Raw genomic sequence first — 27,658 nt, forward strand, 5'->3', positions numbered from 1 at the left:
AAGAACAACCCAGCACGAGAAACAGGTCCTTCGGCCCAACGAGCCCGCGCCGCTGCATCCTCCTACACCTACCCTGCCCTGCGTGTATGTGAGTGGAACCCCTAACTTAGCCAGATTCAGGGGAGAATAGTGTCAATATGCTATACCAATCAGCCTAAGAGCACATCTTTGGGGTGTGGGAGGAAACCGGAGCCCTTCTAACTCCCTGTTTGAGTTCTTTCCTACTTTCTCTGTATTCCTCCAGTGCTCCATCTGTTTTTATTTGCCTGGACCTAACGTACGCCTCTCTTCCTTTTGATCAGATTCTCAATTTCCCTGGTTATCCATGGCTCTCGAATCTTACCTTTCCTGTCCTTCCTTTTTACAGGCACATGCTTGTCCTGCAGTCCTATCAACTGTTCTTTAAAAGACTCCCACATGCCAGGTGTGGATTTACCCTCAAACAGCCTCTCCCAATCAACGGCCACCAAATTCTGCCCAATCTGGCTATAGTTAGCCTTTACCCAATTCAGCACCCTACCTGTAGGACAACACTCATCCTTGTCCATTACTATCCTCAAGTTAACAGAATTGTGGTCACTATTTGCCACATGTTCCCCTACTGAAACTTTGATGATCTGACCGGGCTCATTACCCAGTACTAGGTCCAGTATAGCCCCCTCTCTAGTTGGGCTATCCACATATTGTTCCAAAGAACATTCCTGTACGCATTTTACAAATTCCTCCCCGTCCAGATCCCCAGCCCTAAGCGATTTCCAGTCTACACCAGGAAAACTAAAGTCTCCTACTACAACAACCCCATTTTTTCTGCACCTATCCAGAATCTCCTTACATATGCGTTCCTCCACTTTCCGTGGGCTGTTGGGTGGCCTGTAGTATACCCCCAGCATAGTGACTGCGCCCTTCCTGTTTCTGAGCTCCACCCACAGTAACTCATTACATGGCCGCTCTAAATTGCCCACCCTCTGCACTGCTATAATATGCTCCCTAACCAGTATCGCTACTCCCCCACCTCTTTTAGCCCCTCCTCTGTCTCGCCTGAAACACTTATACCCCAGAATATTCAGCTGCCAGTCCCATCCTTTTAACCAAGTCTCTGTCACCGCAACCACATCCAAATTCCGCGTAAGCATTAAGGCCCTAAGTTCGTCTGTCTTACCTGTTACGCTCCTCGCATTGAAGCAGATGCACTCCAGACCATCTGCCATCCTTATCTGGTCTGGCCTACAGGAGACTGCACAGCCACAGCAATATGTCTGACTAGTTGAGAGGGAATTCCAGGATTTTGACTCAGTGACAGTGAAGGAGCGATAATGTACTTCTGAGTCAGGGTGGTGTGTTTGTGTGTTGTGATTTCTAAACGTGGTTGAATGGTTGTGTTCAGTCAGCTGCTGTATGTTTACTCACCCTCCGGGAACGCAGCAGATGATCAGTCGGGGTGAACCCAGGGGAGGTGTTTTTAACTCCACAGCTACTCGGTACTGGAGAGAGATCCTCTGGTTGGTATAATAAATGGCGGCCGTGCTTATCCCCTGCAAGATGTTCAATGATGTAACTGCGATTGCTGAACACAATCAGAGCACTGCAGGAGAGAAAATGAAAATACAAAGTTATCCCTTAATAAAGAGAAAATGCTGGAAATATTCAGCAGATATGGCTGTTGTGGCAAGACAGAGAGAGACAGAGTGGAGTGGGGCAGCTCCTGAACACAGTTTATTCAGAGGCGAGTAGCTTTGAGTGAAGATATTTTCTCACTGTTTCCTCACGCTGAGAATAATGGGATGTTCATTCACATTGTGACCGTTTGTCAGAGCTATCACTCAGAACACAGGCTGGAGGCGGCACATAGACTGTCCAATGTCAAGGATGTGTTCTTACAAGGCTTACATGGGTCAAAGCTGAGAAAACCAATCTGGGCCTTATGCCCAAGAACAATTGCCTGCCACACCCACTCAGGCAAACCCGTGCCTCCACCCACCCACAGGGGACCCATCATACATTCTATTATAACTTCCATTCACCCAGACAGGCGCTGCTAAATCAGTTAATCTGATTGGAAGAATAGCATGTGTGTGAACACTTCAAAAACCCATTCATAATTTTCTTACAACATGATGTGGACTGGCGGGGACAAATAGTCTCACAACACCAGGTTAAAGTTCAACACGTTTATTTGGTATCACGAGGTTTCAGAACGCTGTTCCTTCATCAGGTGAGTGGAGGACTGGATTCACAAACAGGGTTTATATAGACACAGACCCAATTGCAAGACAATGGTTGGAATGTGAGTCTTAACAGGTAATCAATTCTTTACAAGTACAGACAATGTGAGTGGAGAGAGGGATAATGACAGGTTAAAGAGGTGTGAATTGTCTCCAGCCAGGACAGTTAGTGAGATTTTGGTAGCTTGTGCTTTAACCCAGTGATGTGAGGTCTCTTTAAACAAATGCCAGGACTTGGTAATCAGTGGGATGTTTCCTTGCCCATGTTTGACCTCCATGAAACCTCATAGGGTCCAGAGCCAATGTTAATAAGAACATCCAAACTAGGAGGGGCCAAATGGCCTCCTCCTGCTCCTGGTCCTGATGTTCTTATGGTGATGATCCCAGGTAACTCCCTCCAGACTGGTCATTGCCTGGCAATTGTGTGGCATGAATGTTACTTGCTACTTGTTTTATTCAATTTGATTTATTACTGTCACATGTATTAGCAAACAGTGAAAAGTATTGTTTCTTATGCGCTGTACAGACAAAGCATACCATTCATAGAGAAGGAATGGAGGGAGTGCAGAATGTAGTGTTCCAGTCATAGCTAGGGTGTAGAGAAAGATCAACTTAATGCAAGGTAGGTCCATTCAGAAGTCTGGTGGCAACAGGGAAGAAGCTGTTCTTGACTCGGTTGGTACGTGACCTCAGATTTTTGCATCTTTTTCCCGATGGAAGAAGACAGAGGAGAGAATGTCCGGGGTGCATGGGGTCCATAATTATGCGGCTGCTTTGCTAAGGCAGCAGGAAGTTTAGACAGAGTCAGTGCATGGGAGGCTGGTTTGCATGATGGATTGAGCTACATTCATGGACTTTTATAGTTCCTTGCAGTCTTGGGTGCAGCAGGAGCCGTACCAAGCTGTGATATAATCAGAAAGAATGCTTTCTATGGTCCATCTGTAAAAGTTGGTGAGAGTCGTAGCTGACATGCCAAATGTCTTTAGTCTTCTGAGAAAGTAGAGGCGTTGGTGGGCTTTCTTAACTATAGCGTCAGCATGGGGGGACCAAGACAGGTTATTGGTAATCCGGACACCTAAAAACTTGAAGCTCTTGACCCTTTCTATTTCATCCCCGATGATGCTTTACACTTCCTGAAGCCGATGACAATCCCCTTCGTTTTGTTGACATTGAGGGAGAGATTATTGTTGCCACACCAGTTCACCAGATTCTCTATCACAATCCTGTACTCTGTCTCATTATTGTTTCGAGTCCAACCACTAAGGTGGTGTCGTCAGCAAACTTGAAACTGGAACTGGAGGGGAATTTGGCTGCAAGTCAGAGGTGTATAAGGAGTATAGTTGGGGGCTGAGAACACAGCCTTGTGGGGCACAGATGTTAAGGATGATCATGGAGGAGGTGTTGTTGCCGATCCTTACTGATTGTGGTCTGTGTGTTGGGAAGTTCAGAATCCAGTCACAGAGGCAGGTGCTGAGGCCCAGGCCATGGAGTTTGGAGATGAGTTTTGTAGGAATAAAGTGTGTAAGACTGAGCTGCAGTCAATAAATAGGAATCTGATATGGGTGTCCTTGTTATCTAGGTGTTCCAGGGTTGAGTGCAGGACCAGGGAAATGGCATCTGTTGTGGATCTGATAGGCAAACTGTAGTGGATCCAGGTAGTCCGGGAGGCTGGAATTGATTCGTGCCATGTCTAACCTTTTGAAGAACTTGATAATGATGGATGTTAGCAACATTGGCCGATAGTCATTAAGGCATGCTGCTTGGTTTTTCTTAGGTACCGGGATGATGGTCATCTTCTTAAATCAGATAAGGACCTCAGATTATTGTAAAGAGAGATTGAAGATGACTGCGAATACTCCTGCTAGCAGTCAGCCCAAGCCTGGATATTGTCCAGATCTTGCTGCATTTGAACATGGACTGTTTCAGTATCTGAGGACTTGTGCTGAATGGTGCTAAACATTGTGCAAACATCGGTGAACATCTCCACTTCTGACTTTATGATGAAGGGAAGGTCATTGATGAAGCAGCTGAAGATTGTTGGGCCTCAGTCATTCCCCTGAGGGATTCCTGCAGCGATGTCCTGGAGCTGAGAAGACTGACCCTCCACAACCACAACCATCTTCCTATGTACCAGGTATGACTCCAACCAGCGGAGAGTTTGTCTCCTGACACCCACTGATTCCAGTTTCACTCAGGCTCCTTGATGACACACTCAGTCGAATGCGACCTTGATTTCAAGGGCTGTCACTCTCACCTCACCTCTAGAATTCAGCTCTTTTGTACATGTTTGAACGAAAGCTGTAATGAGGTCAGGAGCTGAGTGACCCTGGTGAAACCTGCGTCACTGAGCAGGTTATTGCTGAGCAAGTGCTGCTTGATAGCATTGTCGATGACCCCTTCCATTACAATCGAGAGTGACAGATTGGATGATAATTGGCCAGGTTGGATTTGTCCTGTTTTTTGTGTACAGGACATACCTGGACAAATTTCCATGTTGTTGGGTAGATGTCAGTGTTGTAACTGTACTGGAAGAGCTTGATTAGGGGAGCAGCAAGCTCTGGAGGACAAGTCTTCAGTACTATTGTTGGAATGTTATTAGGGCCCATTGCCTTTTCAGTATTCAGTGCCTCGAACCATTTCTATAAACTAGCAAGTGGGGAGGAAGGGAAGAGTGAAAGGATGGGAAATATGGTTAATGGAAAGCAAACCAGCAGGTTAGCATATGGGGAGAATGCTACGGTGCAGAGGGACCTGGGGGTCCTTGTGCATGAGTCGCAAAAACTCAGTCTGCAGGTGCAGCAGGTGATCAAGAAGGTGAATGGGATGCTGGCCTTTATAGCGAGGGGGATAGAATATAAAAGCAGGAAGGTCTTGCTGCAACTGTATAGGGCACTGGTGAGGCTGCAACTGGAGTACTGTGTGCAGTTTTGTTCGCCGCACTTGCGCAAGGATATATTGGCCTTGGAGGGAGTGCAGAGGAGGTTCACTAGGCTGATACTGGAGTTGAGGGGGTTGGCCTATGAAGAGAGACTAAATAGACTGGGTCTGTAGTCGTTGGAGTTTAGAAGGATGAGGGGGATCTTATAGAGACATATAAGATAATGAAGGGAATGGATAGGGTAGAGGTGGAGAGATTCTTCCGCTCAGAAAGGATAGCAGGACTAGAGGGCACAGCCTCAAGATAAGGGGGGAGCAGTTTAGAACGGAGTTGAGGAGGAACTTCTTCACTCAAAGGGTGGTGAATCTCTGGAATTCTCTACCCGTTGAAGTGGTGGAGGCTGCCTCGTTAAATATATTTATGTCACAGATAGATAGGTTTCTGATAGACAAAGGAATTAAGGGTTATGGGGAGAAAGTGGAACTGATCCACTTCAGATCAGCAATGATCTTGTTAAATGGCAGGGCAGGCTCGAAGGGCTAGATGGCCTACTCCTGCTCCTATTTCTTCTGTTCTTATGTTCTTATGGGAGAAGCTTCCAACTACTTTAAACATCAGGAAAAAAGTTCAAAGGAAGGAGAACTCAGGAGAAGTAACTAATAAAGTGTTAGAATTCAAAAAGGTATAAAAAAACGAACATAAGGGCACTTTATCTAATGTTATTTAGGCAAAGTGGTTATCCACTTTGGAAGGAATAATAGTGAAATGGACTATTATTTAAGTAGTGAAAAATTACAACATACTACTGTGCAGAGGGACCTGGGGATCCTTGTGTACGAGTCGCAAAAACCCAGTCTGCAGGTGCAGCAGGTGATCAAGAAAGCGAATGGAATGCTGGCCTTTATAGCGAGGGGGATAGAATATAAAAGCAGGGAGGTCTTGCTGCAACTGTACAGGGCACTGGTGAGGCTGCAACTGGAGTACTGTGTGCAGTTTTGGTCGCCGCACTTGCGGAAGGATATATTGGCCTTGGAGGGAGTGCAGAGGACGTTCACTAGGCTGTTACCGGAGACGAGGGGGTTGGCCTATGAAGGGAGACTAAATAGACTGGGTCTGTACTCGTTGGAGTTTAGAAGGCTGAGGGGGGGATCTTAAGAGACGTATAAGATAATGAAGGGGATGGATAGGGTAGAGGTAGAAAGATTCTTCCCGCTTAGAAAGGATAGCAGGACTAGAGGGCACAGCCTCAAGATAAGGGGTGGGGCAGTTTAGATCAGAGTTGAGGAGGAACTTCTTCACTCAAAGGGTGATGAATCTTTGGAATTCTCTGCCCGTTTAAGTGGTGGAGGCTACCTCGCTAAATGTATTTAAGTCACGGGTAGATGGGTTTTGATAGACAGGGGAATTAAGGGTTATGAGGAGAAAGCGGGAAAGTGGAACTGATCCACTTCAGATCAGCCATGATCTTATTGAATGGCGGGGCAGGCTCGAAGGGCTAGATGGCCTACTCCTGCTCCTATTTCATATGTTCTTATGTACCTGTAAAGACTTGCATTCCAATCATTATTTTGTAAATTGAGTTCGTGTCTTTATATGCCCTGTTTGTGATCAGAACTCCCACCCATCTGATGAAGGAGCAGCGCTCTCTAAGCTAGTGGATTTTGCTACCAAATAAACCCGCTGGACTTTAACCTGGTGTTGTGAGACTTCTTACTGTGTTTGCCCCAGTCCAATGCCGGCATCTCCACATCATTTAAGGATCAGAACAGGGTGGTAGTGAGAGATGATGTAGGTTGTATGGAAACAAAGGTTGAATCCATTTGGGTGGAAATTAAAAATAGTAAGGAGAAAAAGTCACTGATAGGCGTAGTCCATAGGCCACCAAATAATAACATAACGGTGGGGTGAGAAATAAACAAAGAAGTAACTGATGCGTGTAAAAATGGTACAGCAATTATCATGGGGGATTTTAATCTACATATCAACTGGTCAAACCCAGGTCAGTCAAGGCAGCCTTGAGGAGGAGTTGATAGAATGTATCTGCGATGGATTCCTTGAACAGTATGTAATGGAACCTACAAGGGAGCAAACTATCCTCGATCTGGTCCTGTTCATGAGACAGGAATAATTAATGATCTTGCAGTTAGGGATCCTCTCAGACGTCCCCTCAAAATAAGGGGAAGCAGATTCAGGATTGAGTTGAGGAGGCATCCAGGGCAGTACGGTGACACAGTGATTAGCACTGCTGTTTCACAGTGCCAGGGACCCGGGGCAGCACGGTGACACAGTGATTAGCACTGCTGTCTCACAGTGCCAGGGACCCGGGACAGCACGGTGACACAGTGATTAGCACTGCTGTTTCACAGTGCCAGGGACCCGGGGCAGCACGGTGACACAGTGATTAGCACTGCTGTCTCACAGTGCCAGGGACCCGGGGCAGCACGGTGACACAGTGATTAGCACTGCTGTCTCACAGTGCCAGGGACCCACGGCAGCACGGTGACACAGTGATTCACACTGCTGTCTCACAGCGCCAGGGACCCGAGGCAGCACGGTGACACAGTGATTAGCACTGCTGTCTCACAGTGCCAGGGACCCGGGGCAGCACGGTGACACAGTGATTAGCACTGCTGTCTCACAGTGCCAGGGACCCGGGGCAGCACGGTGACACAGTGATTCACACTGCTGTCTCACAGTGCCAGGGACCCGGGGCAGCACGGTGACACAGTGATTAGCACTGCTGTCTCACAGTGCCAGGGACCCGGGGCAGCACGGTGACACAGTGATTCACACTGCTGTCTCACAGTGCCAGGGACCCGAGGCAGCACGGTGACACAGTGATTCACACTGCTGTCTCACAGTGCCAGGGACCCGGGGCAGCACGGTGACACAGTGATTAGCGCTGCTGTCTCAGAGTGCCAGGGACCCGGGGCAGTACGGTGACACAGTGATTAGCACTGCTGTCTCACAGTGCCAGGGACCCGGGGCAGCACGGTGACACAGTGATTCACACTGCTGTCTCACAGTGCCAGGGACCCGGGTCAGCACAGTGACACAGTGATTAGCACTGCTGTCTCACAGTGCCAGGGACCCGGGGCAGCACGGTGACACAGTGATTAGCACTGCTGTATCACAGCGCCAGGGACCCGGGGCAGCACGGTGACACAGTGATTAGCACTGCTGTCTCACAGTGCCAGGGACCCGGGGCAGCACAGTGACACAGTGATTAGCACTGCTGTCTCACAGTGCCAGGGACCCGGGGCAGCACAGTGACACAGTGATTAGCGCTGCTGTCTCACAGCGCCAGGGAACCGGGGCAGCACGGTGACACAGTGATTGGACCCGGGGCAGCACGGTGACACAGTGATTGGACCCGGGGCAGCACGGTGACACAGTGATTAGCGCTGCTGTCTCACAGTGCCAGGGACCCGGGGCAGCACGGTGACACAGTGATTAGCACTGCTGTCTCACAGTGTCAGGGACCCGGGGCAGCACGGTGACACAGCGATTAGCACTGCTGTCTCACAGTGCCAGGGACCCGGGGCAGCACGGTGACACAGTGATTAGCACTGCTGTCTCACAGTGCCAGGGACCCGGGGCAGCACGGTGACACAGTGATTCACACTGCTGTCTCACAGCACCATGGACCCGGGGCAGCACGGTGACACAGTGATTAGCACTGCTGTCTCACAGTGCCAGGGACCCGGGGCAGCACGGTGACACAGTGATTAGCACTGCTGTCTCACAGTGCCAGGGACCCACGGCAGCACGGTGACACAGTGATTCACACTGCTGTCTCACAGTGCCAGGGACCCGGGGCAGCACGGTGACACAGTGATTCACACTGCTGTCTCACAGTGCCAGGGACCCGGGGCAGCACGGTGACACAGTGATTAGCACTGCTGTCTCACAGTGCCAGGGACCCGGGGCAGCACGGTGACACAGTGATTAGCGCTGCTGTCTCATAGTGCCAGGGACCCGGGGCAGCACGGTGACACAGTGGTTAGCACTGCTGTCTCACAGTGCCAGGGACCCGGGGCAGCACGGTGACACAGTGATTCACACTGCTGTCTCACAGTGCCAGGGACCCGGGTCAGCACAGTGACACAGTGATTAGCACTGCTGTCTCACAGTGCCAGGGACCCGGGGCAGCACGGTGACACAGTGATTAGCACTGCTGTCTCACAGTGCCAGGGACCCGGGGCAGCACAGTGACACAGTGATTAGCGCTGCTGTCTCACAGTGCCAGGGACCCGGGGCAGCACGGTGACACAGTGATTAGCACTGCTGTCTCACAGTGCCAGGGACCCGGGGCAGCACGGTGACACAGCGATTAGCACTGCTGTCTCACAGTGCCAGGGACCCGGGGCAGCACGGTGACACAGTGATCCACACTGCTGTCTCACAGTGCCAGGGACCCGGGGCAGCACGGTGACACAGTGATTGGACCCGGGGCAGCACGGTGACACAGTGATTAGCACTGCTGTCTCACAGTGCCAGGGACCCGGGGCAGCACGGTGACACAGTGATTAGCACTGCTGTCTCACAGTGCCAGGGACCCGGGGCAGCACGGTGACACAGCGATTAGCACTGCTGTCTCACAGTGCCAGGGACCCGGGGCAGCACGGTGACACAGTGATCCACACTGCTGTCTCACAGTGCCAGGGACCCGGGGCAGCACGGTGACACAGTGATTAGCACTGCTGTCTCACAGTGCCAGGGACCCACGGCAGCACGGTGACACAGTGATTCACACTGCTGTCTCACAGTGCCAGGGACCCGGGGCAGCACGGTGACACAGTGGTTAGCACTGCTGTCTCACAGTGCCAGGGACCCGGGGCAGCACGGTGACACAGTGATTCACACTGCTGTCTCACAGTGCCAGGGACCCACGGCAGCACGGTGACACAGTGATTCACACTGCTGTCTCACAGTGCCAGGGACCCGGGGCAGCACGGTGACACAGTGGTTAGCACTGCTGTCTCACAGTGCCAGGGACCCGGGGCAGCACGGTGACACAGTGATTCACACTGCTGTCTCACAGTGCCAGGGACCCAGGGCAGCACGGTGACACAGTGGTTAGCACTGCTGTCTCACAGTGCCAGGGACCCGGGGCAGCACGGTGACACAGTGATTAGCACTGCTGTCTCACAGTGCCAGGGACCCGGGGCAGCACGGTGACACAGTGATTAGCACTGCTGTCTCACAGCGCCAGGGACCCGGGGCAGCACGGTGACACAGTGGTTAGCACTGCTGTCTCACAGCGCCAGGGACCCGGGGCAGCACGGTGACACAGTGATTAGCACTGCTGTCTCACAGCGCCAGGGACCCGGGGCAGCACGGTGACACAGTGATTAGCACTCCTGTCTCACAGCGCCAGGGACCCGGGGCAGCACGGTGACACAGTGATTAGCGCTGCTGTCTCACAGTGCCACGGACCCGGGGCAGCACGGTGACACAGTGATTAGCACTGCTGTCTCACAGTGCCAGGGACCCGGGGCAGCACGGTGACACAGTGATTAGCACTGCTGTCTCACAGTGCCAGGGACCCGGGGCAGCACGGTGACACAGTGGTTAGCACTGCTGTCTCACAGCGCCAGGGACCCGGGGCAGCACGGTGACACAGTGATTAGCACTGCTGTCTCACAGTGCCAGTGACCTGGGGCAGCACCATGGCACAGTGATTCGCACTGCTGTCTCACAGTGCCAGGGACCCGGGGCAGCACGGTGACACAGTGATTAGCACTGCTGTCTCACAATGCCAGGGACCCGGGGCAGCACGGTGACACAGTGATTAGCACTGCTCTCTCACAGCACCAGGGACCTGTGGCAGTACGGTGACACAGTGATTCACACTGCTGTCTCACAGTGCCAGGGATACAGGTTAAATTCCTGGCTGTCTGTATGGAGTCTACATGTTCTCCCCATGTCTGCATGGGTTTCTTCCAGATGCTCCGGGTTTCCTCCCAAAGTCTAAAAGACATGCTGTTTCAGTGCATTGGCTATGCTAAATTCTACCTCTGTCCCTGAACAGCTGCTGGAGTGTGGCAACCAGAGGATTTTCACAGTAACTTCATTACAGTGTTAATGTAAGCAGCTGCTATTTCCCAGAGGTCAGTGGAGAGTCTGTTGAAGACCTGCCATAAGTTACAGTATACCTGGATGATGTTCTTATAACTGGATCGATAGAAGCTGAGTACCTAGCTAAGAAGGAGGTGCTGAAGAGACTTCCAGAGATTAATGTACACCTCCAGAAAGAGCAATGTACTTTTCCAGCCACAGAGGTAGCTGACCTGGAGTACTGTGTCGATACATAGGGATTACCCAATGTGGAAGACCAGGTCAGAGCCTCCAAAACACATCTGAGGTCAAGTCATTTTTGGGAATTGTGAGTTACTACAGGTTTATTCACTGTTTTTGTCAATGTTTATTGGTCCCTAACATAAATACATTTCACCTTCTTTTAGTTTGCGGGCATCCAGAAAAGTCAAACTCCTTATCAATATTTTGATTTGGGCACCACAGTTTGTTAACTCATTGCTTCTCCTCTTCCAACACTACTTTTGACACTAATAACTAAATTGTAAACTTTGTACACGGTGACTAAGGCAAAGGAGAAACGAAAGAGCTTCTATAAAGACATAAAGGACAAAAGAACAAAGAACAATACAGTACAGGAACAGGCCCTCGGCCCTCCAAACCTGCACCGATCATATGTTCCTAACTAGACCATCCGTTTGTATCCCTCTATTCCCAGTCTGTTCATGTGGCTATCTAGATAAGTCTTAAATGATCCCAGCATGTCCGCCTCAACCACCTTGCTTGGTAGTGCATTCCAGGCCCCTAACACCCTCTGTGTAAAATCCATCCCCCGCATATCTGTGTTGAACCTTGCCCCCCTTACCTTAAACTTGTGACCACTTGTGTTTGTCATTTCCAACCTAGGAAAAAGCTTCCAACTGTTCACCCTATCTCTGCCCTTCATAATTTTATAAACTTCGATTAGGTCGGCCCTCAACCTCTGTCTTTCCAGAGAGAACAACCCTAGTTTACTCAATCTCCCCTTATAGCTATTACCTTCCATACCAGGCAACATCCTGGTAAATCTTTTCTGCACGTGCTCCAAAGCCTCAATGTCCTTCTGGTAGTTTGGCGACCAAAACTGGATGCAGTATTCCAAATGTGGCCTAACCAACATTCTATATAACCGCACTATCATCTACCAACTTTTATACTCTGTGCCCTGTCCAATAAAGGCAAGCATACCATATGCCTTCTTCACCACCTTTTCCACCTGTGCTGCCACCTTTAAGGATCTGTGGACTTGCATACCCAGATCCCTCTGTGTGTCTATACTCCTGATGGTTCTGCCATTTATTCTATAGCTCCTCCCTTGCATTAGATCCACCAAAGTGCAACACTTTGCATTTATCTGGATTAAATTCCGTCTTCCATTTCTCTGCCCAATTTTCCAGCCTATCTATATCCTGCTGTATTGTCTAACAATGATCATCACAATCTGCAACTCCAGCAGTCTTCATGTTGTCCGCAAACTTACTGATCAGACCAGCTACATCTTTTTGTAAATCATTTATATATATCACAAAAGCAGAGGTCCCAGTGCAGAGCCCTGCAGAACACCACTAGTCACAGACCTCCAATCAGAAAAAGACCCCTACACTGCTACTTTCTGTCTTTTATGGCCAAGCCAGTTCTGAATCCATCTAACTAGTTCATTCTTGATCCCGTGTGATTTAACCTTTGGCACCAGCCTGCCATGAGGGACCTTGACTAAGGCTTTATTAAAATCCAGGTAGACGACATCCACGGCCCTTCCCTCAGCAATCATTTTTTGTCACCTCCTCAAAAAACTCAACCAAATTTGTGAGGCATGACTTCCCTCGTACAAAACCATGTTGTCTATCGCTGATGAGGCTATTCAGTTCTAAATATGTATAGATCTTATCTCTAAGAATCTTCTCCAACCATTTCCCTACCATGGACGTCAAGCTTACTGGCCTATAGTTACCTGGGTTATCCTTGCTACCCTTCTTATATAACGGGACCACATTTGCTATCCTCTAATCCTCTGCGACCTCACATGTGTCCAATGAAGGAACAAAGATTTCTGGTAGAGGCCCAGCAATTTCATCTCTTGTTTCTCTCAGTAATCTAGGACAGATGCCATCTGGCCCTGGGGATTTTTCTACCTTAATACTTCCTAAAACACCTAACACTTCCTCCTTTGTAATTGTGATTTGTTCTAACAGGTCTACACATCCCTCTGAGACACTACCGATCAACCTGTCCCTCTGCTATGTGAATACCGATGAAAGTATTCATTTAGGATCTCACCTACTTCCTTGGGTTCTAATATAATTCCCCTCCTTTATTCTTGAGAGGTCTGGCTCTTTCTCTGACAACCCTCTTGTTCCTTACGTATGTACAAAATGCCTTGGGATTCTCCTTAATCCTGTCTGCCAAGGACATTTTGTAACCCTTTTTGCCCTTACGACTCCCTGGTTGAGTTCATTGCTATTTTCTCTGTATTCTTTCAGAGCTTCTTCTGTTTTTTACGTGCCTGGACTTATACCCCGGAATATTCAGCTGCCAGTCCTGTCCTTTGAACCAAGTCTCTGTCACTGCAACCACATCCAAGTTCCACACATGTATTAAGGCTCGAACAAGAGAGTAACAAGGGAGTGAGTAGGCCTCTTAAGGATCAACAAGGTCTTCTATGTGTGGATCCACAAGAGATGGGTGAGATCCTAAATTAATATTTCTCATCAGTATTTACTGTTGACAAAAGCATGGATGTTAGGGAACTTGGGAAAATAAATATTGATGACTTGAGGAGTGTACATATTAAAGAGAATGAGGTGCTGGAAGTCTTAAAGCACATCAAGGTAGATAGTTCTGAGGGACCTGATGAAGTGTTGTGGGAGGCTAGGGAAGAAATTGCAGGTCCCCTAGCTGAGATATTTGACTCATTGATAGTCACGAGTGAGGTGCCTGAAGATTGGAGAGTGGCAAATGTTGTGCCTTTGTTTCAGTAAAGTTGTGCCTTTGTTTAATAGTTGCAGGGAAAAGCCTGGAACTACAGACGAGTGAGCCTCACATCTGTGATGGGTAAATTGTTGGAAGATATTTTGAGAGACAGGGTCTACAGGCATTTAAAGATGCAAGGACTGATTAGGAACAGTTGGTATGGGTTTGTGAGTGGAAAATCATGTCTCACAAATTTAATTGAGTTTTTTTGAAGGGGTAACCAAGAAGGTAGATGAGGGCAGTGCAGTTGATGTTGTCTACATGGACTTTAGCAAGACCTTTAACAAGATACCGCATGGTAGGTTGTTGCATAAGCTTAAATCTCATGGGATCCAGGTTGATGTATCTAAATGGATTTAAAATTGGCCAGAAGCCAAAGGGTGGTTGTAGAGAGTTGCTTTTCAAACTGGAGGCCTGTGACCAGCCATGTGCCTCAGGGATCAGTGCTGGGCCCACTGTTATTTGTCACTTATATTAATGATTTGGATGAGAATATAGGAGGCATGGTTAGTAAGTTTGCAGATGACACCAAGATCGGTGGCATAGTGGACAGCGAGGCAGGTTATCTCCAATTGCAGCGGGATCTTGATCAATTGGGCCAGTGGGCTGACGAATGGCAGATGGAGTTTAATTTAGACAAATGCGAGGTGATGCATTTTGGTAGATTGAACCAGGGCAGGACTTACTCAGTTAATAGTAGGGCATTGGGGAGAGTTACAGAACAAAGAGATCTAGGGGTACATGTTCATAGCTCCTTGAAAGTGGAGTCACAGGTGGACAGAGTGGTGAAGAAGGCATTCGGCATGCTTGGTTTCATTGGTTAGAACATTGAATACAGAAGTTGGAATGTCTCGTTGAAGTTGTACAAGACATTGGTAAGGCCACACTTGGAATACTGTGTGCAGTTCTGGTCACCCTATTATAGAAAGGGTATTATTAAACTAGAAAGAGTACAGAAAAGATTTACTAGGATGCTACCAGGACTTGATGGATTGAGTTATAAGGAGAGGCTGAATAGACTGGGTCTTTCTTCTTTGTCGTGTAGGAGGCTGGGTGGTGACCTTAAAGAGGTATATAAATTAATGAGGGGCATCGACAAGGTAGATAGTCAATATTATTTCCCAAAGGTAGGGGAATCTAAAACTAGGGGGCATAGGTTTAATGTGAGAGGGGAGAGATGTAAAAGGGTCCAGAGGGGCAATTCTTTCACACAGAGAGCGGTGATTGTCTGGAACAAGCTACCAGATGTAGTAGTTGAGGCAGATACAATTTTATCTTTTAAAAAGCATTTAGATAGTTACATGGGTACGATGAGTATAGAAGGATATGGGCCAAATGCAGGCAATTGGGATTCGTGTAGGGGTTTATAAAAAAAGGGTGGAATGGACAAGTTGGGCCGAAGGGCCTGTTTCCATGCTGAAACCTCTATGACGCTATGACTCTGTCTAATTCTTACCCTGCTGAATTAACATATCCAGTACAGTTACACAGTGAGTAATCCTTACCCTGCTGAATAACACATCCCAGTACAGTTACACAGTGAGTAATCCTTACCCTGCTGAATAAACACATCCCAGTACAGTTACACGGTGAGTAATCCTTACCCTGCTGAATAACACATCCCAGTACAGTTACACAGTGAGTAATCCTTACCCTGCTGAATAAACACATCCCAGTACAGTTACACAGTGAGGAATCCTCAGGAATTGTCAGTTTTGTTACCTGAGTCCTGAGCAGATGCTCGCAGAGACCTTGGATCCGGGGAATTCTCTGACGGAGCCCTCATAGCAACATCGATACTGCAGCATAATGGGTAAATGTCAGTGCCAATGTTCCTGATATTGATGATATCGCTGATAACAATTTCAGATTGTAAATCACATTAATAACCAGGGTAACAGAGTATCAGAAAGGATACACAGAGTCTGGGGGAGAGTCAGAGGTGGTGGCTGGCTGTGCAGTGAGGGGTGGCTGTGCAGTGAGGGGTGTGGGGGCACTGGGGTTAATTTTGGTGAAAATTTACTCTAAATCGCTCCTTCCCCTGCAGGTCAGAGTGCTGTTGTTGTTTGTGGTGTGACACAATACTGGAAACTTGACAGCTAGTTTCTCAAAGTGTCAGATACCAATCTCCTCAATCCTTCTTTCAGTGTCTGACCAGCGCCCTCTGCCAAACCATCAGAAGCTGGATAGAAGTGTGCAGTAGCACATGGTAGATTCCATTCCTATAGGCCGGTTAGTTTAACTTCTGTAGTAGGAAAAATGCACGAATCTATCATCAAGAAAGAAAAAGCAAGACATTTGGATATAAATTGTCCCATTGGTAAGATGCAGATTGGGTTCATGAAAGGCAGGTCATGTTTGACTAATTTGGTGGAATTCTTTGAGAACATTACATGCGCAGTGGACAATGGGGAACCTGTGGATGTGATGTATCTGGATTTCCAGAAGGTATCTGACAAGGTGTCGCACCAAAGACTGCTACATAAGATAAAGGTGCATGGTGTTATGGGTAATGTATTAGCGTGGATAGAGGATTGGTTAACAAACAGAAAGCAAAGAGTGGGGGTAAATGGGTGTTTTCTGGTTGGTGATCAGTGACGTGTGGTGTCTCTCAGGGATCAGAGTTGGGACTGCAATTGTTTACGTAGATGATTTGGAGTTGGGGACCAAGTGTAGTGTGCCAGAGTTTTCAGATGAAAGTAAGATGACCAGCAAAGCAAATTCTGCAGAGGATACTGAAAGTTTGCAAAGGGATATAAATAGTCTAACTGAGTAGGTGAGGGTCTGGCAGATGGAGTACAATGTTGGTAAATGTGACGTCATCCATTTTGGTAGGAATAACAGCAAAATGGACCATTATTTAAATGGTAAAATATTGCAGCATGCGGCTGTGCAGAGGGACCTGGGTGTCCTTGTGCAGGAATCTCAAGGAGTTGGTTTGCAGGTGCAGCAGGTAATTAAGAAGCAAATGGAATTTTGTCCTTTATTGCCAGAGGGATGGAGTTTAAAAACAGTGAGGTTATGTTGCAGTGTATAAGGTGCTGGTGAGGCCACACCTGGAGTACTGTGTACAGTTTTCGTCTCCTTACTTGAGAAAGGATATACTGGCACTGGAGGGGGTGCAGAGGAGATTCAGTAGGTTGATTCTGGAGTTGAGAGGGTTGGCTTATGAGGAGAGACTGAGTAGACTGGGGCTATACTCACTGAAATTCAGAAGAATGAGGGGAGATCTTATGGAAACATATAAGATTATGAAGGGAATAGACAAGATAGAAGCAGGGAAGTAGTTTCCACTGGCGGGTGAAACTAGAACTAGAGGGCATGGCCTCAAAATAACGGGAAGCAGATTTAGGACTGAGTTGAGGAGGAACTTCTTCACACAAAGGGTTGTGAATCTGTGGAATTCCTTGCCCAGTGAAGCAGTTGAGGCTACCTCGTTGAATGTTTTTAAAACAAGGGTGGATAAATTTTTGAACAGTAAAGGAATTAAGGATTAGGTGAGCAGGCAGGTAAGTGAAGAAAGAAATCCCACAACACCAGCTTAAAGTCCAAACAGGTTTATTTGTGGCAAAAGCCACAAGCTTTCAGGACAGCCTGTCCCTTCGTGAGGTGGCTGGGAGTTCAGACAAAGGGACAGCCTGTCCCGAAAGTTTACGGCTTTTGCTCCAAATAAACCTGTTTGGACTTTAAGCTGCTGTGGGATTTCTTTGTTTTACCCCAGTCCAACACTGGCATCTCCACATCATGTCCACAAAAAAAGATTAGCCATGATCTTATTGAATGGCGGAGCAGGCTGAAGGGGTCAGATGGCCTACTCCTGCTGCTAGTTCTTATGCACTTAGAACAACCCCAGCGGAGAGTTTGCCTCCCGATACCCAGTTTCGCTCCGGCTGCTTGATAGCACAGTTGGTCGAATACAGCCCTGATGTCAAGGACTGTCACTCTCACCTCATCTCTGGAATTCAGCTCTTTTGTCCATATTTGAACCAAGACTGTAATAATGTCAGGATCCTAGTGACGCTGGCAAAACCTAAACTGGACATCACTGAGCAGGTTATTGCTGAGCAGGTGCTGCTTAATAGTACTTTTGATGACCCCTTCCATCACTTTACTGATAATCGACAGCAGACTGATTGGGTGGTAATCAGGAGGGCTAAAAGGGGGCACAAGACTGTTTTGGCAGATAAGACAAAGAAGAATCCAAAGAGCTTCTACAAATACATAAAGGGCAAAAGAGTAACAAGGGAGAGAGTAGGGCCTCTTAAGGATCAACAAGATCATCTATGAGATGGGTGAGATTCTAAATGAATATGAGATGGGTGAGATTCTAAATGAATATTTCTCATCAGTATTTACTGTTGAGAAAAGCATGGATGTTAGGGAACTTGGGGAAATAAATAGTGATGTCTTGAGGAGTGTGCATATTACAGAGGAAGAGGTGCTGGAAGTCTTAAAGCACATCAAGGTAGATAAATCTGCTGGACCTGATGAAGTGTATCCCAGGACACTGTGGGAGGCTAGGGAGCAAATTGCGGGTCCCCCAACCGAGATATTTGAATCATCGATAGTCACGGGTGAGGTGCCTGAAGATTGGAGAGTGGCAAATGTTGTGCCTTTGTTTGAAAGGGGCTGCAGGGGAAAGCCTGGGAACTACAGGCCGATGAGTCTCACATCTGTGGTGGGTAAATTGTTGGAAGGTATTTTGAGAGAGTGGAAATCAAGACAATGTCTCACCGTTTCCGTCTCCTTCTCTGTCACCAGAGTCCCATTTGAATCATAAAACGAAACCTGGAACCCTCTCGGCAAAAGCAAACTGTGGAAGAAACAGGAAGGATCAGGTTTCAAAAGAATGCAGGAGTTATGTCAGAATAGAAGACACACTGCAGTGTGTGTGTAGGTGTGTGCACGTGTGTGTGTGAGTGTGTGTGTGAGTGTGTGTGTGTGTGTGATACACACTGAAGTGTTAATGGCTCTAATCCAGGCCAATCTTCTGTTGCTGAATGAATTCTCAGGGGGAGGGGGTGAAAGCTTCACTTTTCTATCACAGAAACATAGAAACTAGAAGCAGGAGGAGGCCATTCAGCCCTTCGAGTCTGCTCCACCTTTCATTTTGATCATAGCTGATCATCAAATTCAATATCCTGATCTCCCACCTTTGCCCCGATATCCCTCGATCCCTTTAGCCCCAAGAGCTGTAGTTAATTTCTTCTTGAAATCAGACAATGTTTTGGCCTCAACTTTCAGTGGGAATGAATTCCACACATTCACCACCCTCTGTGTGAAGAAATTTCTCCTCACCTCAGTCCTAAAAGGTTGACCCCCTATCTTCAAACTATGACCCCAAGTTCTGGACTCCCCCACCACTGGGAACATTCTTTCTGGATCTATCCTGTCGAGCCCTGTTAGAATTTTGTAAGTTTCAATGAGATCCTCTCTCACTCTTCTAAACTCTAGTGAATGTAGCCCATTCCATCAGGCAAACCGGCCTCCCATCCATTGACTCTGTCTACACTTCCCGCTGCCTCAGAAAAGCAGCCAGCATAATTAAGGACCCCACGCACCCCGGACATTCTCTCTTCCACCTTCTTCCTTTGGGAAAAAGATACAAAAGTCTGAGGTCACTTACCAACCGACTCAAGAACAGCTTCTTCCCTGCTGCTGTCAGACTTTTGAACAGACTGAACTTGCATTAATTAAGTTGGTCTTTCTCTGCACCCTTGCTATGACTGTAACTCTCCATTCTGCACCCTCTCCTTCTCTATGAATGATATGTTTTGTCTGTAAAGTGTGCAAGAAACTACTTTTCACTGTATACTAATACATATGACAATAATGAATCAAATCAGTGAATATAATCCCGATCAGACTGTAGCTTTGGGTTTCTGCATGTAGACATCATCAGGATGCTGAGAAACCCGCTCTATAAACAGTCTGATTGCTCTCTTGCTGCTCTCTCTGGCAATGTTAAGATTACTGGGAGAGTTTTGTACAGTCCCTTGCTGCTTTTGCCATTTAGTATTTCTGTGTGGACCCAAATGGTTAAACTCTCTCTCTGTCCTGGGGTTACCATTCACCGAAAACTCAACTAGGCTAGCCATATAAATACCCTGGCTATAAGAACAGGTCAGAGGCTAGGAATACCACGGCGAGTAACTCACCTCCTGACTCCCCAAAGCCTTTCCATCACCTACAAAACACAAGTCAGGATTGCGATGGAATGGGTGCAGCTCCAGCCATCCTGTTCATATCCAAACCACAGAGAACTTTATATCACCCCCTAGGAGCCACTAGAAACTTGACACCTTCTGGGACAAAGCAGGACAATGGATTACTACCCCTTCCATAAACATTCACTCCTTCCACCATCAACACTCAATAGCAGCAGTGTGTACTATCTACAAAATGCACTGCAGAAACTCACCAACTTTCCTTCGGCAACACCTTCCAAACCCACAACCAGGAACATCTAGAAGGACAAGGACAGCAGATAGCTGGACAGCAGACAGCAGATAGCCTCCACCACGTGGAGGTTCCCCCAAGTCGTTCACCATACTGATTTGGAAATACATCACCGTTAATTCACTTCGCTGGGTCAAAATTCTGGAATTTTCTCTCTAATGGCATTGTGGGTGTACCTAAATCTCATAAACTTCAGGGCAGCTCACAATGTCAAGGGCAACAAGGACTGAGTAATAAATGCTGGTCCAGCCAGTGACTCCCACATCCCATAAATTAATTTTAAAGAGAGCATGGTGATAAATGGTTGTACACCGGGCTGAAGACTGGGTTCTAGTCGCTCTTAGTGGGTGATATAAAGTTCTCTGTGATTTGGATATGAACAAGATGGCTGGAATTTGATCACCCTTCACGCCAGCAGAATTTTCCTATCCCGCTGCAGTGAACGGAGATTTCACTGGGCGTCAAATCCTCCGACCTCGCTGCAGCAGGAGTGTGGCACAAATGGCCAGCAAGATCGTGCCCCATACCTTTGCAAAGTTTGCAGATTCTGCAAAGGGAGTGCCAGCAGCTCAATTAAAAAACAGAACCACAAAGGCTATGGATGACTCCCTGAGCAAGCAACGAATAGTACACGATTTGGTTTCGAATGCACATCAGATACAGGCAAATACACAGGGAACATTCTGAGGGAGAGCAACAGAATTAATGTTTAACTAAACAGGGAATATTAAAACACTAACTAAGTTTCTCTCTCCCCAGATGTTGACAGACTTGCTGAGTTTATCCAGCATTTTCGATTCTGATTTTGGGTTTCCAGCATCTGTTAATGATTAAAAAACAGATCAGCTTGGAAAAAGAATCAACCCAAAAGGGCAGGAGATTACATAAGAACATAAGAAATAGGAGGAGGAGTAGGCCATCTAGCCCTTTGAGCCTGCCCCGCCATTCAATAAGATCATGGCTGATCTGTCTTGGCTCAGTTCCACATTCCCGCCCTCTCCCCATAACCCTTAATCCCCTCTCTTATCAAAAACCCATCAACCCGCCTCTTAAAAATATTTAGCGAGGCAGCCTCCACCACTTCAACGGGCAGAGAATTCCAGAGATTCACCACCCTTTGAGTAAAGAAGTTCCTCTTCAACTCTGTTCTAAACCGCCCCCCCTTTATCTTGAGGCTGTGCCCCCTAGTCCTACTGTCCTTTCTGAGCGGGAAGACCTCTCCACCTCTATCCTATCCATCCCATTCATCATCTTATATGTCTCAATGAGATCTCCCCTCATTCTTCTAAATTCTAACGAGTACAAGCCCAGTTTATTCAGCCTCTCCTCATAGCTCAACCCCCGCAACTCCGGTATCAGCCTAGTAAACCTCCTCTGCACTGGAAGGAGGCATTCTTAGGGAAAAGTACCGAAGGAAGGTGGCGGATATTCAAGGAATGTTTGTCTGGAGCTCTGCATGACAACGTTCCGATGAGACAAGGAGGTTTTGTTAGGTCGCGGGAACCGTGGTGCACGAAGGCTGTGTTGAACCTAGTCAGGAGGAAAAGGAAGGTGTACAAAAGGTTCGGGGAACTAGGAGAGGTTAAGGATCTTGAGGAGTATAAAGACTGTAGAAAGGAGCTTAAAAGGGAAATTAGGAGAGCCAGAAGGGGTCATGAGAAGACCTTGGTGGGTAAGATTAAGGAGAATCCCAAGGCCTTCTATAAATATGTGAAAGGTAAAAGGATGAAAAGAGAAAGGATAGGCCCTATAAAAGGTGAAGGGGGAAAGGTCTGTGTGGAACCAGAGGAAATGGCAGAGGTGCTTAATGAGTACTTTGCCTCAGTATTCACAGTGGAAGCTGATCTGGGAGATTTTGCTACGGATTTGCAGCAGATGGAAAAGATTGAGTATGTGGATATTAAGGAGGAGGATGTGTTAGAACTTTTGAATTCTATCAAGATAGATAAGTCGCCGGGACCAGATGGGATGTACCCCAGGATATTATGGGAGGCGAGGGAAGTGATTGCAGAGCCCTTGGCGATGATCTTTGCGTCGTCAATGGAGACGGGAGAGGTTCTGGAAGATTGGAGGATTGCGGATGTAGTTCCTATTTTCAAGAAAGGGAACAGGGACAGCCCGGGAAATTACCGACCGGTGAGTCTGACCTCAGTGGTTGGTAAGCTGATGGAGAGGCTTCTGAGGGACATGATTTACGAGCATTTGGAGAGGTTTGACATGATCAGGAATAGTCAGCATGGATTTGTCAAGGGCAGGTCGTGCCTTACGAGCCTCGTTGAGTTCTTCGATAATGTGACTGAACACATTGACGAAGGAAGTGCCGTGGACGTGGTGTACATGGACTTCAGCAAGGCGTTTGATAAGGTCCCCCATGCAAGACTTCTTGAGAAGGTGAGAGGGCATGGGATCCAAGGGCCTTTGGCCTTGTGGATCCAGAACTGGCTTGCCTGCAGAAGGCAGAGAGTGGTTGTGGATGGGGCTTTTTCTGAATGGAGGTCAGTCACCAGTGGAGTGCCCCAGGGATCTGTTCTAGGACCCTTGCTGTTTGTCATTTTCATAAATGACCTGGATGAGGAAGTGGACGGTAAGTAAGTTCGCTGATGACACGAAGGTTGGTGGTGTTGTGGATGGTCTGGAAGGATGTCAAAAGTTGCAGCAGGGCATAAATAGGATGCAGGACTGGGCGGAGAAGTGGCAGATGGACTTCAACGCGGATAAATGTGTAGTTGTCCATTTTGGCAGAACCAACGGGATGAACGGGTACTATCAAGGGCAAGAGTCTTAGTAGTGTTGAAGAGCAGAAGGATCTTGGGGTCCGGGTCCACAGGACTCTTAAATCGGCCTCGCAGGTGGAGGAGGTGGTCAAGAAGGCGTATGGTGTACTGGCCTTCATTAATCGAGGGATTGAGTTTAGGAGTCGGGAGGTAATGCTGCAACTTTATAAGACCCTTGTCAGGCCTCATTTGGAGTACTGTGCGCAGTTCTGGTCGCCTCACTATAGGAAAGACGTAGAAGCTATTGAAAGGGTACAGAGGAGATTTACAAGGATGTTGCCTGGACTGGGAGGCATGCCTTATGAAGTTAGGTTGAGGGAGCTGGGACTCTTTTCCCTGGAGAGACGAAGGTTGAGAGGCGACCTGATAGAAGTTTATAAAATGTTGAGAGGAATAGATAGGGTGAATTCTCAGAGGCTATTTCCCCGGGTTGAAATGGTCGCTACGAGAGGACACAGATTTAAGGTGCGGGGAGGAAAGTACAGAAGTGATGTTAGGGGTAAGTTTTTCACTCAGAGGGTGGTGAGTGAATGGAATCGGCTGCCGTCAGTGGTGGTGGAGGCGAACTCGCTGGGGTCTTTTAAAAGACTTCTGGATGAGTATATGGGGTTTAATGGGATTGGGGGTTATAGATAGGTCTATAGATTGGTAGGTGTTGATGTGTTCGGCGCAACTCGTGGGCCGAAGGGCCTGTTTGTGCTGTAGTGTTCTATGTTCTATGTTCTATGCACTCCCTCCAAGGCCAAAATATCCTTGCGTAAGTGCGGCGACCAAAACTGCACACAGTACTCCAGCTGCGGCCTCACCAGTGCCCTATACAGCTGCAGCAAGACCTCCCTACTTTTATATTCAATCCCCCTCGCTATGAAGGCCAGCATCCCATTCGCCTTCCTGACCACCTGCTGCACCTGCAGGCTGGGTTTTTGCGACTCATGCACAAGGACCCCGAGGTCCCTCTGCACCGTTGCCTGCTGCAGTTTTTCTCCACGTAAGTAACAGTCCTTCCTACCATTATTCCTACCAAAGTGGACCACCTCGCACTTGCCAACATTAAATTCCATTTGCCATTTCCTGGCCCATTCGCCCAGCCTATCTAGATCCTTCTGCAGACTCTCCACACCCTCCACGCAATTTGCCATTCCACCAATCTTGGTGTCATCAGCAAATTTCAACACCATACACTCGGTTCCCTCCTCCAGATCATCTATATAAATGGTAAATAGCTGAGGCCCCAGCACCGACCCCTGGGGCACTCCACTAGTCATCAACCGCCAATCCGAATAGCACCCATTGACCCCCACTCTCTGCCTCCTATTTGACAGCCAATCCCCTATCCACGCTAACACCCTACCCCCAACTCCATGCCCCCTGACCTTCTGCAATAATCTCTTGTGAGGCACCTTGTCAAACGCCTTCTGAAAATCAAATTACCTGACTGAGGAAAACAGGCAGAGACAACTCACAAAATAACAGACAACATCAAATTAACAAATAAAAAGAATAAACCAAATCACAAACAGGTATCGTTGTTCAAATTAAATATATCTTTCATTGGCCGGTTAATTCACAAGTAAGTCACTTCTGATTTATGTTGCTGTAAGAATTTAAAGAAGAGGAATCTCATTGGTTATCTTTATTTGAGGCTGATTTGGTAACATTAGCTATTTCAGTTGATTACATTGTAACACTCTCTATTTAATACTTAAATATGTTATCATATGGGGAAAGAAACACAGAATTACTTCCAAAATCAACACTGAGTTTTGTATTTAAACCCCAAAGCTGAGTGAGAACGGACAGTCAGCCTCTGAAACTGATTCTCTGAGGGACAACAGATCTCTGCCTGCTTCACACCAACATTCAGAGACTGATTACCATGTACGGTACAGACAAAGGAACACGATCATACCTCATCCTTTGTGCAATGCCTAGACGGATGAGTGGACTCATGTTTTCATTTGGAATATACGAAGAAGGGGTTTAAAACTTACTGAAAGAACTGCTCCAGTGTGGGTCTGTCTGTGTGTGCTGTGAGGATAAGCAACTGGAGGTTTTCTATACTGAAAGTGTATGAAATAGTAACAGAACAGCGCCCCTGCAAAAATAACCATCTTTTTCAGGAATATCCAAGTCTCTCTCTCTCTCCCTGACTGTGGAAATCAAACAGCTAAGAAAAGGATTGCTGCTGGAAAGAGAACTGAAACCTCTTCACCAAATCTCAGAACACAGGAAGTGAAGAATTAACTCTCCACCGACTGAAACTAACTCTATTGGAGATAAGCTCCAGGTGCTTCATGTACTCCTCACTAGCCAAGAATTGTTGTGTATGCTTCTAAATGGCAGAACCCTGAGGAACATGAACATACAGAGGGATCTGGGTATGCAGATCCACAGTTCCCTAAAAGGCTGAGGGGAGACCTGATAGAGGTCTACAAAATGATGAGAGGCATAGACAGGGTGGATAGACAGAGACTTTTTCCCAAGGTTGAAGTATCAATTACAAGGGGCAGAGGTTCAAGGCGAGAGTGGAAAAGTTTAAGAGAGGTGTGCGGGGGAAGTTTTTCACACAGAGAGTGATGGATTCCTGGAATGTGCTGCCAGAGGAGGTGGTGGAAGCAAGTACATTAACAACATTTAAGAGGCATTTGGATGGGTAGATGAATAAGGAGGGAATAGAGGGATATGGACCGAGTAAGGGGAGAAAGTTATTTTTAGTTAGGGCATCATGACCAGCACAGGCTTGGTGGGCCAAAGGGCCTGTTCCTGTGCTGTACTGTTCTTTGTTCTATTTCATACTTACTTACTCCTGGACTCAATTCTCATTTCTAATCTGTATGGATGTTGATGCGTGCATTTTAACTGTTTCTCTTCACTGTTTTTAGCAGTTAATAAACTCACTCTCTTAATCTAATCTGGTTAGATTGGCTCCCTTTCCAGGATGTGGAGAAAGTAGCCGGGGAAAGGGAACTTTGTTGGATGAAACCTTACTGGTAGCAGCAGAGGGCAGTGTTGAGTAAAGATGGAGTCAGTCCACTCTCTCTCACCCAACTTCGGAACAATTTGGGATATTCTTACCGATGGTAACAAACGAGGGCAGATCAGCAGCACTGGGGACCTTCACCGGATGGTGGTCATAATGAATAGAAAAGGCTAACTGATCACCCATGGACAGAGCACAGTGAATCTCACACTAAGGCAGAGTTTTCTTATTCATTGTACAAAGCAAGATTACTCACCGGTTTCTGCTGAGATCCAGCAATAAATCCTCTCCTTCCAGTTTCACTGAGAAACTGATGTGATCTGGATAGCTCTCCTGCACAGGATACAAATAATTACTTGTTATTGAGCTGTGTCAGGAAGCAGCAGACTGTACGAAATACACTGCAATGGACACTATACAAGGAATGTCTCAGTAGCCCATTCAAACACAACCTCAATCCCAAACGCCTTCTTCATTTAATTTCAGCTTGGATGTTTCATCCCGGGTCCTGGCTCCAGGTTGAAGCTGCAATGTGAAGACCACCTGACTGATCACCCACCCACCCACCAGCTGGAACCCACCACATCACATTGCCTCAATTGGCCCGAGTGGGCAAAGTTGCCAGCTTGAACATCAGGGGTGTGTTTGAACTCTGGTGTGCACTCGCTAACCACAATATTGTGTAATGACATTGGCATGTTGCTGTGCTTCTGAGGTGAGCATGTCCCCACCTAATACTGGCTTAGTTTTCACTACTGCAGCAACAGAACTGGGCAAATCCTCTCCTACTGCTCTCAATCACTCTGTCTCCTATCACTCACCTGATGAAGGGACAGCGCTCTGAAAGCTCGTGATTCCAAATAAACCTGTTGGACTTTAACCTGGTGCTGTGAGACTTCTTACTGTGCCCACCCCAGTCCAACACCGACATCTCCACACTCTGTCTCATTCATCATCTCCTCTGTAACATCATCTCCAATCAACTGTGACAAGATTCTTTGTTTTTTGTGATGTAGTAATAATTGAATAATAAATTCTGATGACAACATGCTTTTCCTGAGATCATTTCTTGTTCTGTGAGCAACTTGGAGAGTGTGAGTGTTTCTGGAACTCACACTGTCAGGAATGATTTGACCACTGCAGTGATGCACTTCCACAGTTCATCAGTAATACTGAAAGACTGATGAATAAGAGGAACTGTCCTACAGGGTAGCAGCCACACAGCTACCCTCATCCACTACATGTCTCCTGCCTGAGACAGGACTCCACCCCCTGGGGTGATCAACAACTCTCCATC

The 27,658-nt window shown here is 47.3% G+C and overlaps 1 protein-coding gene across 1 annotated transcript in view; it reads right to left on the reverse strand.

Moving 5' to 3' along the window:
• The window catches only part of LOC145348421 (disintegrin and metalloproteinase domain-containing protein 12-like), a gene marked incomplete at its 3' end in the record, with an annotated part of 253,493 nt that overhangs the window by 144,637 nt on the left and 81,198 nt on the right, over positions 1–27,658 (reverse strand). Inside the window, exons 3-6 of the mRNA XM_080196638.1 lie at positions 26,618–26,694; positions 18,883–18,961; positions 15,871–15,947; positions 1,408–1,582 (exon numbers count right to left, since the gene is read on the reverse strand). Of these exons, the coding sequence (XP_080052764.1) occupies positions 1,408–1,582; positions 15,871–15,947; positions 18,883–18,961; positions 26,618–26,694 (408 nt within the window). The remainder of the gene's footprint in view (positions 1–1,407; positions 1,583–15,870; positions 15,948–18,882; positions 18,962–26,617; positions 26,695–27,658) is intronic.

Source organism: Carcharhinus amblyrhynchos, chromosome 1 (assembly GCF_965287045.1).
Source record: "Carcharhinus amblyrhynchos chromosome 1, sCarAmb.v2.hapA, whole genome shotgun sequence".
Lineage (NCBI taxonomy): Eukaryota > Metazoa > Chordata > Chondrichthyes > Carcharhiniformes > Carcharhinidae > Carcharhinus > Carcharhinus amblyrhynchos.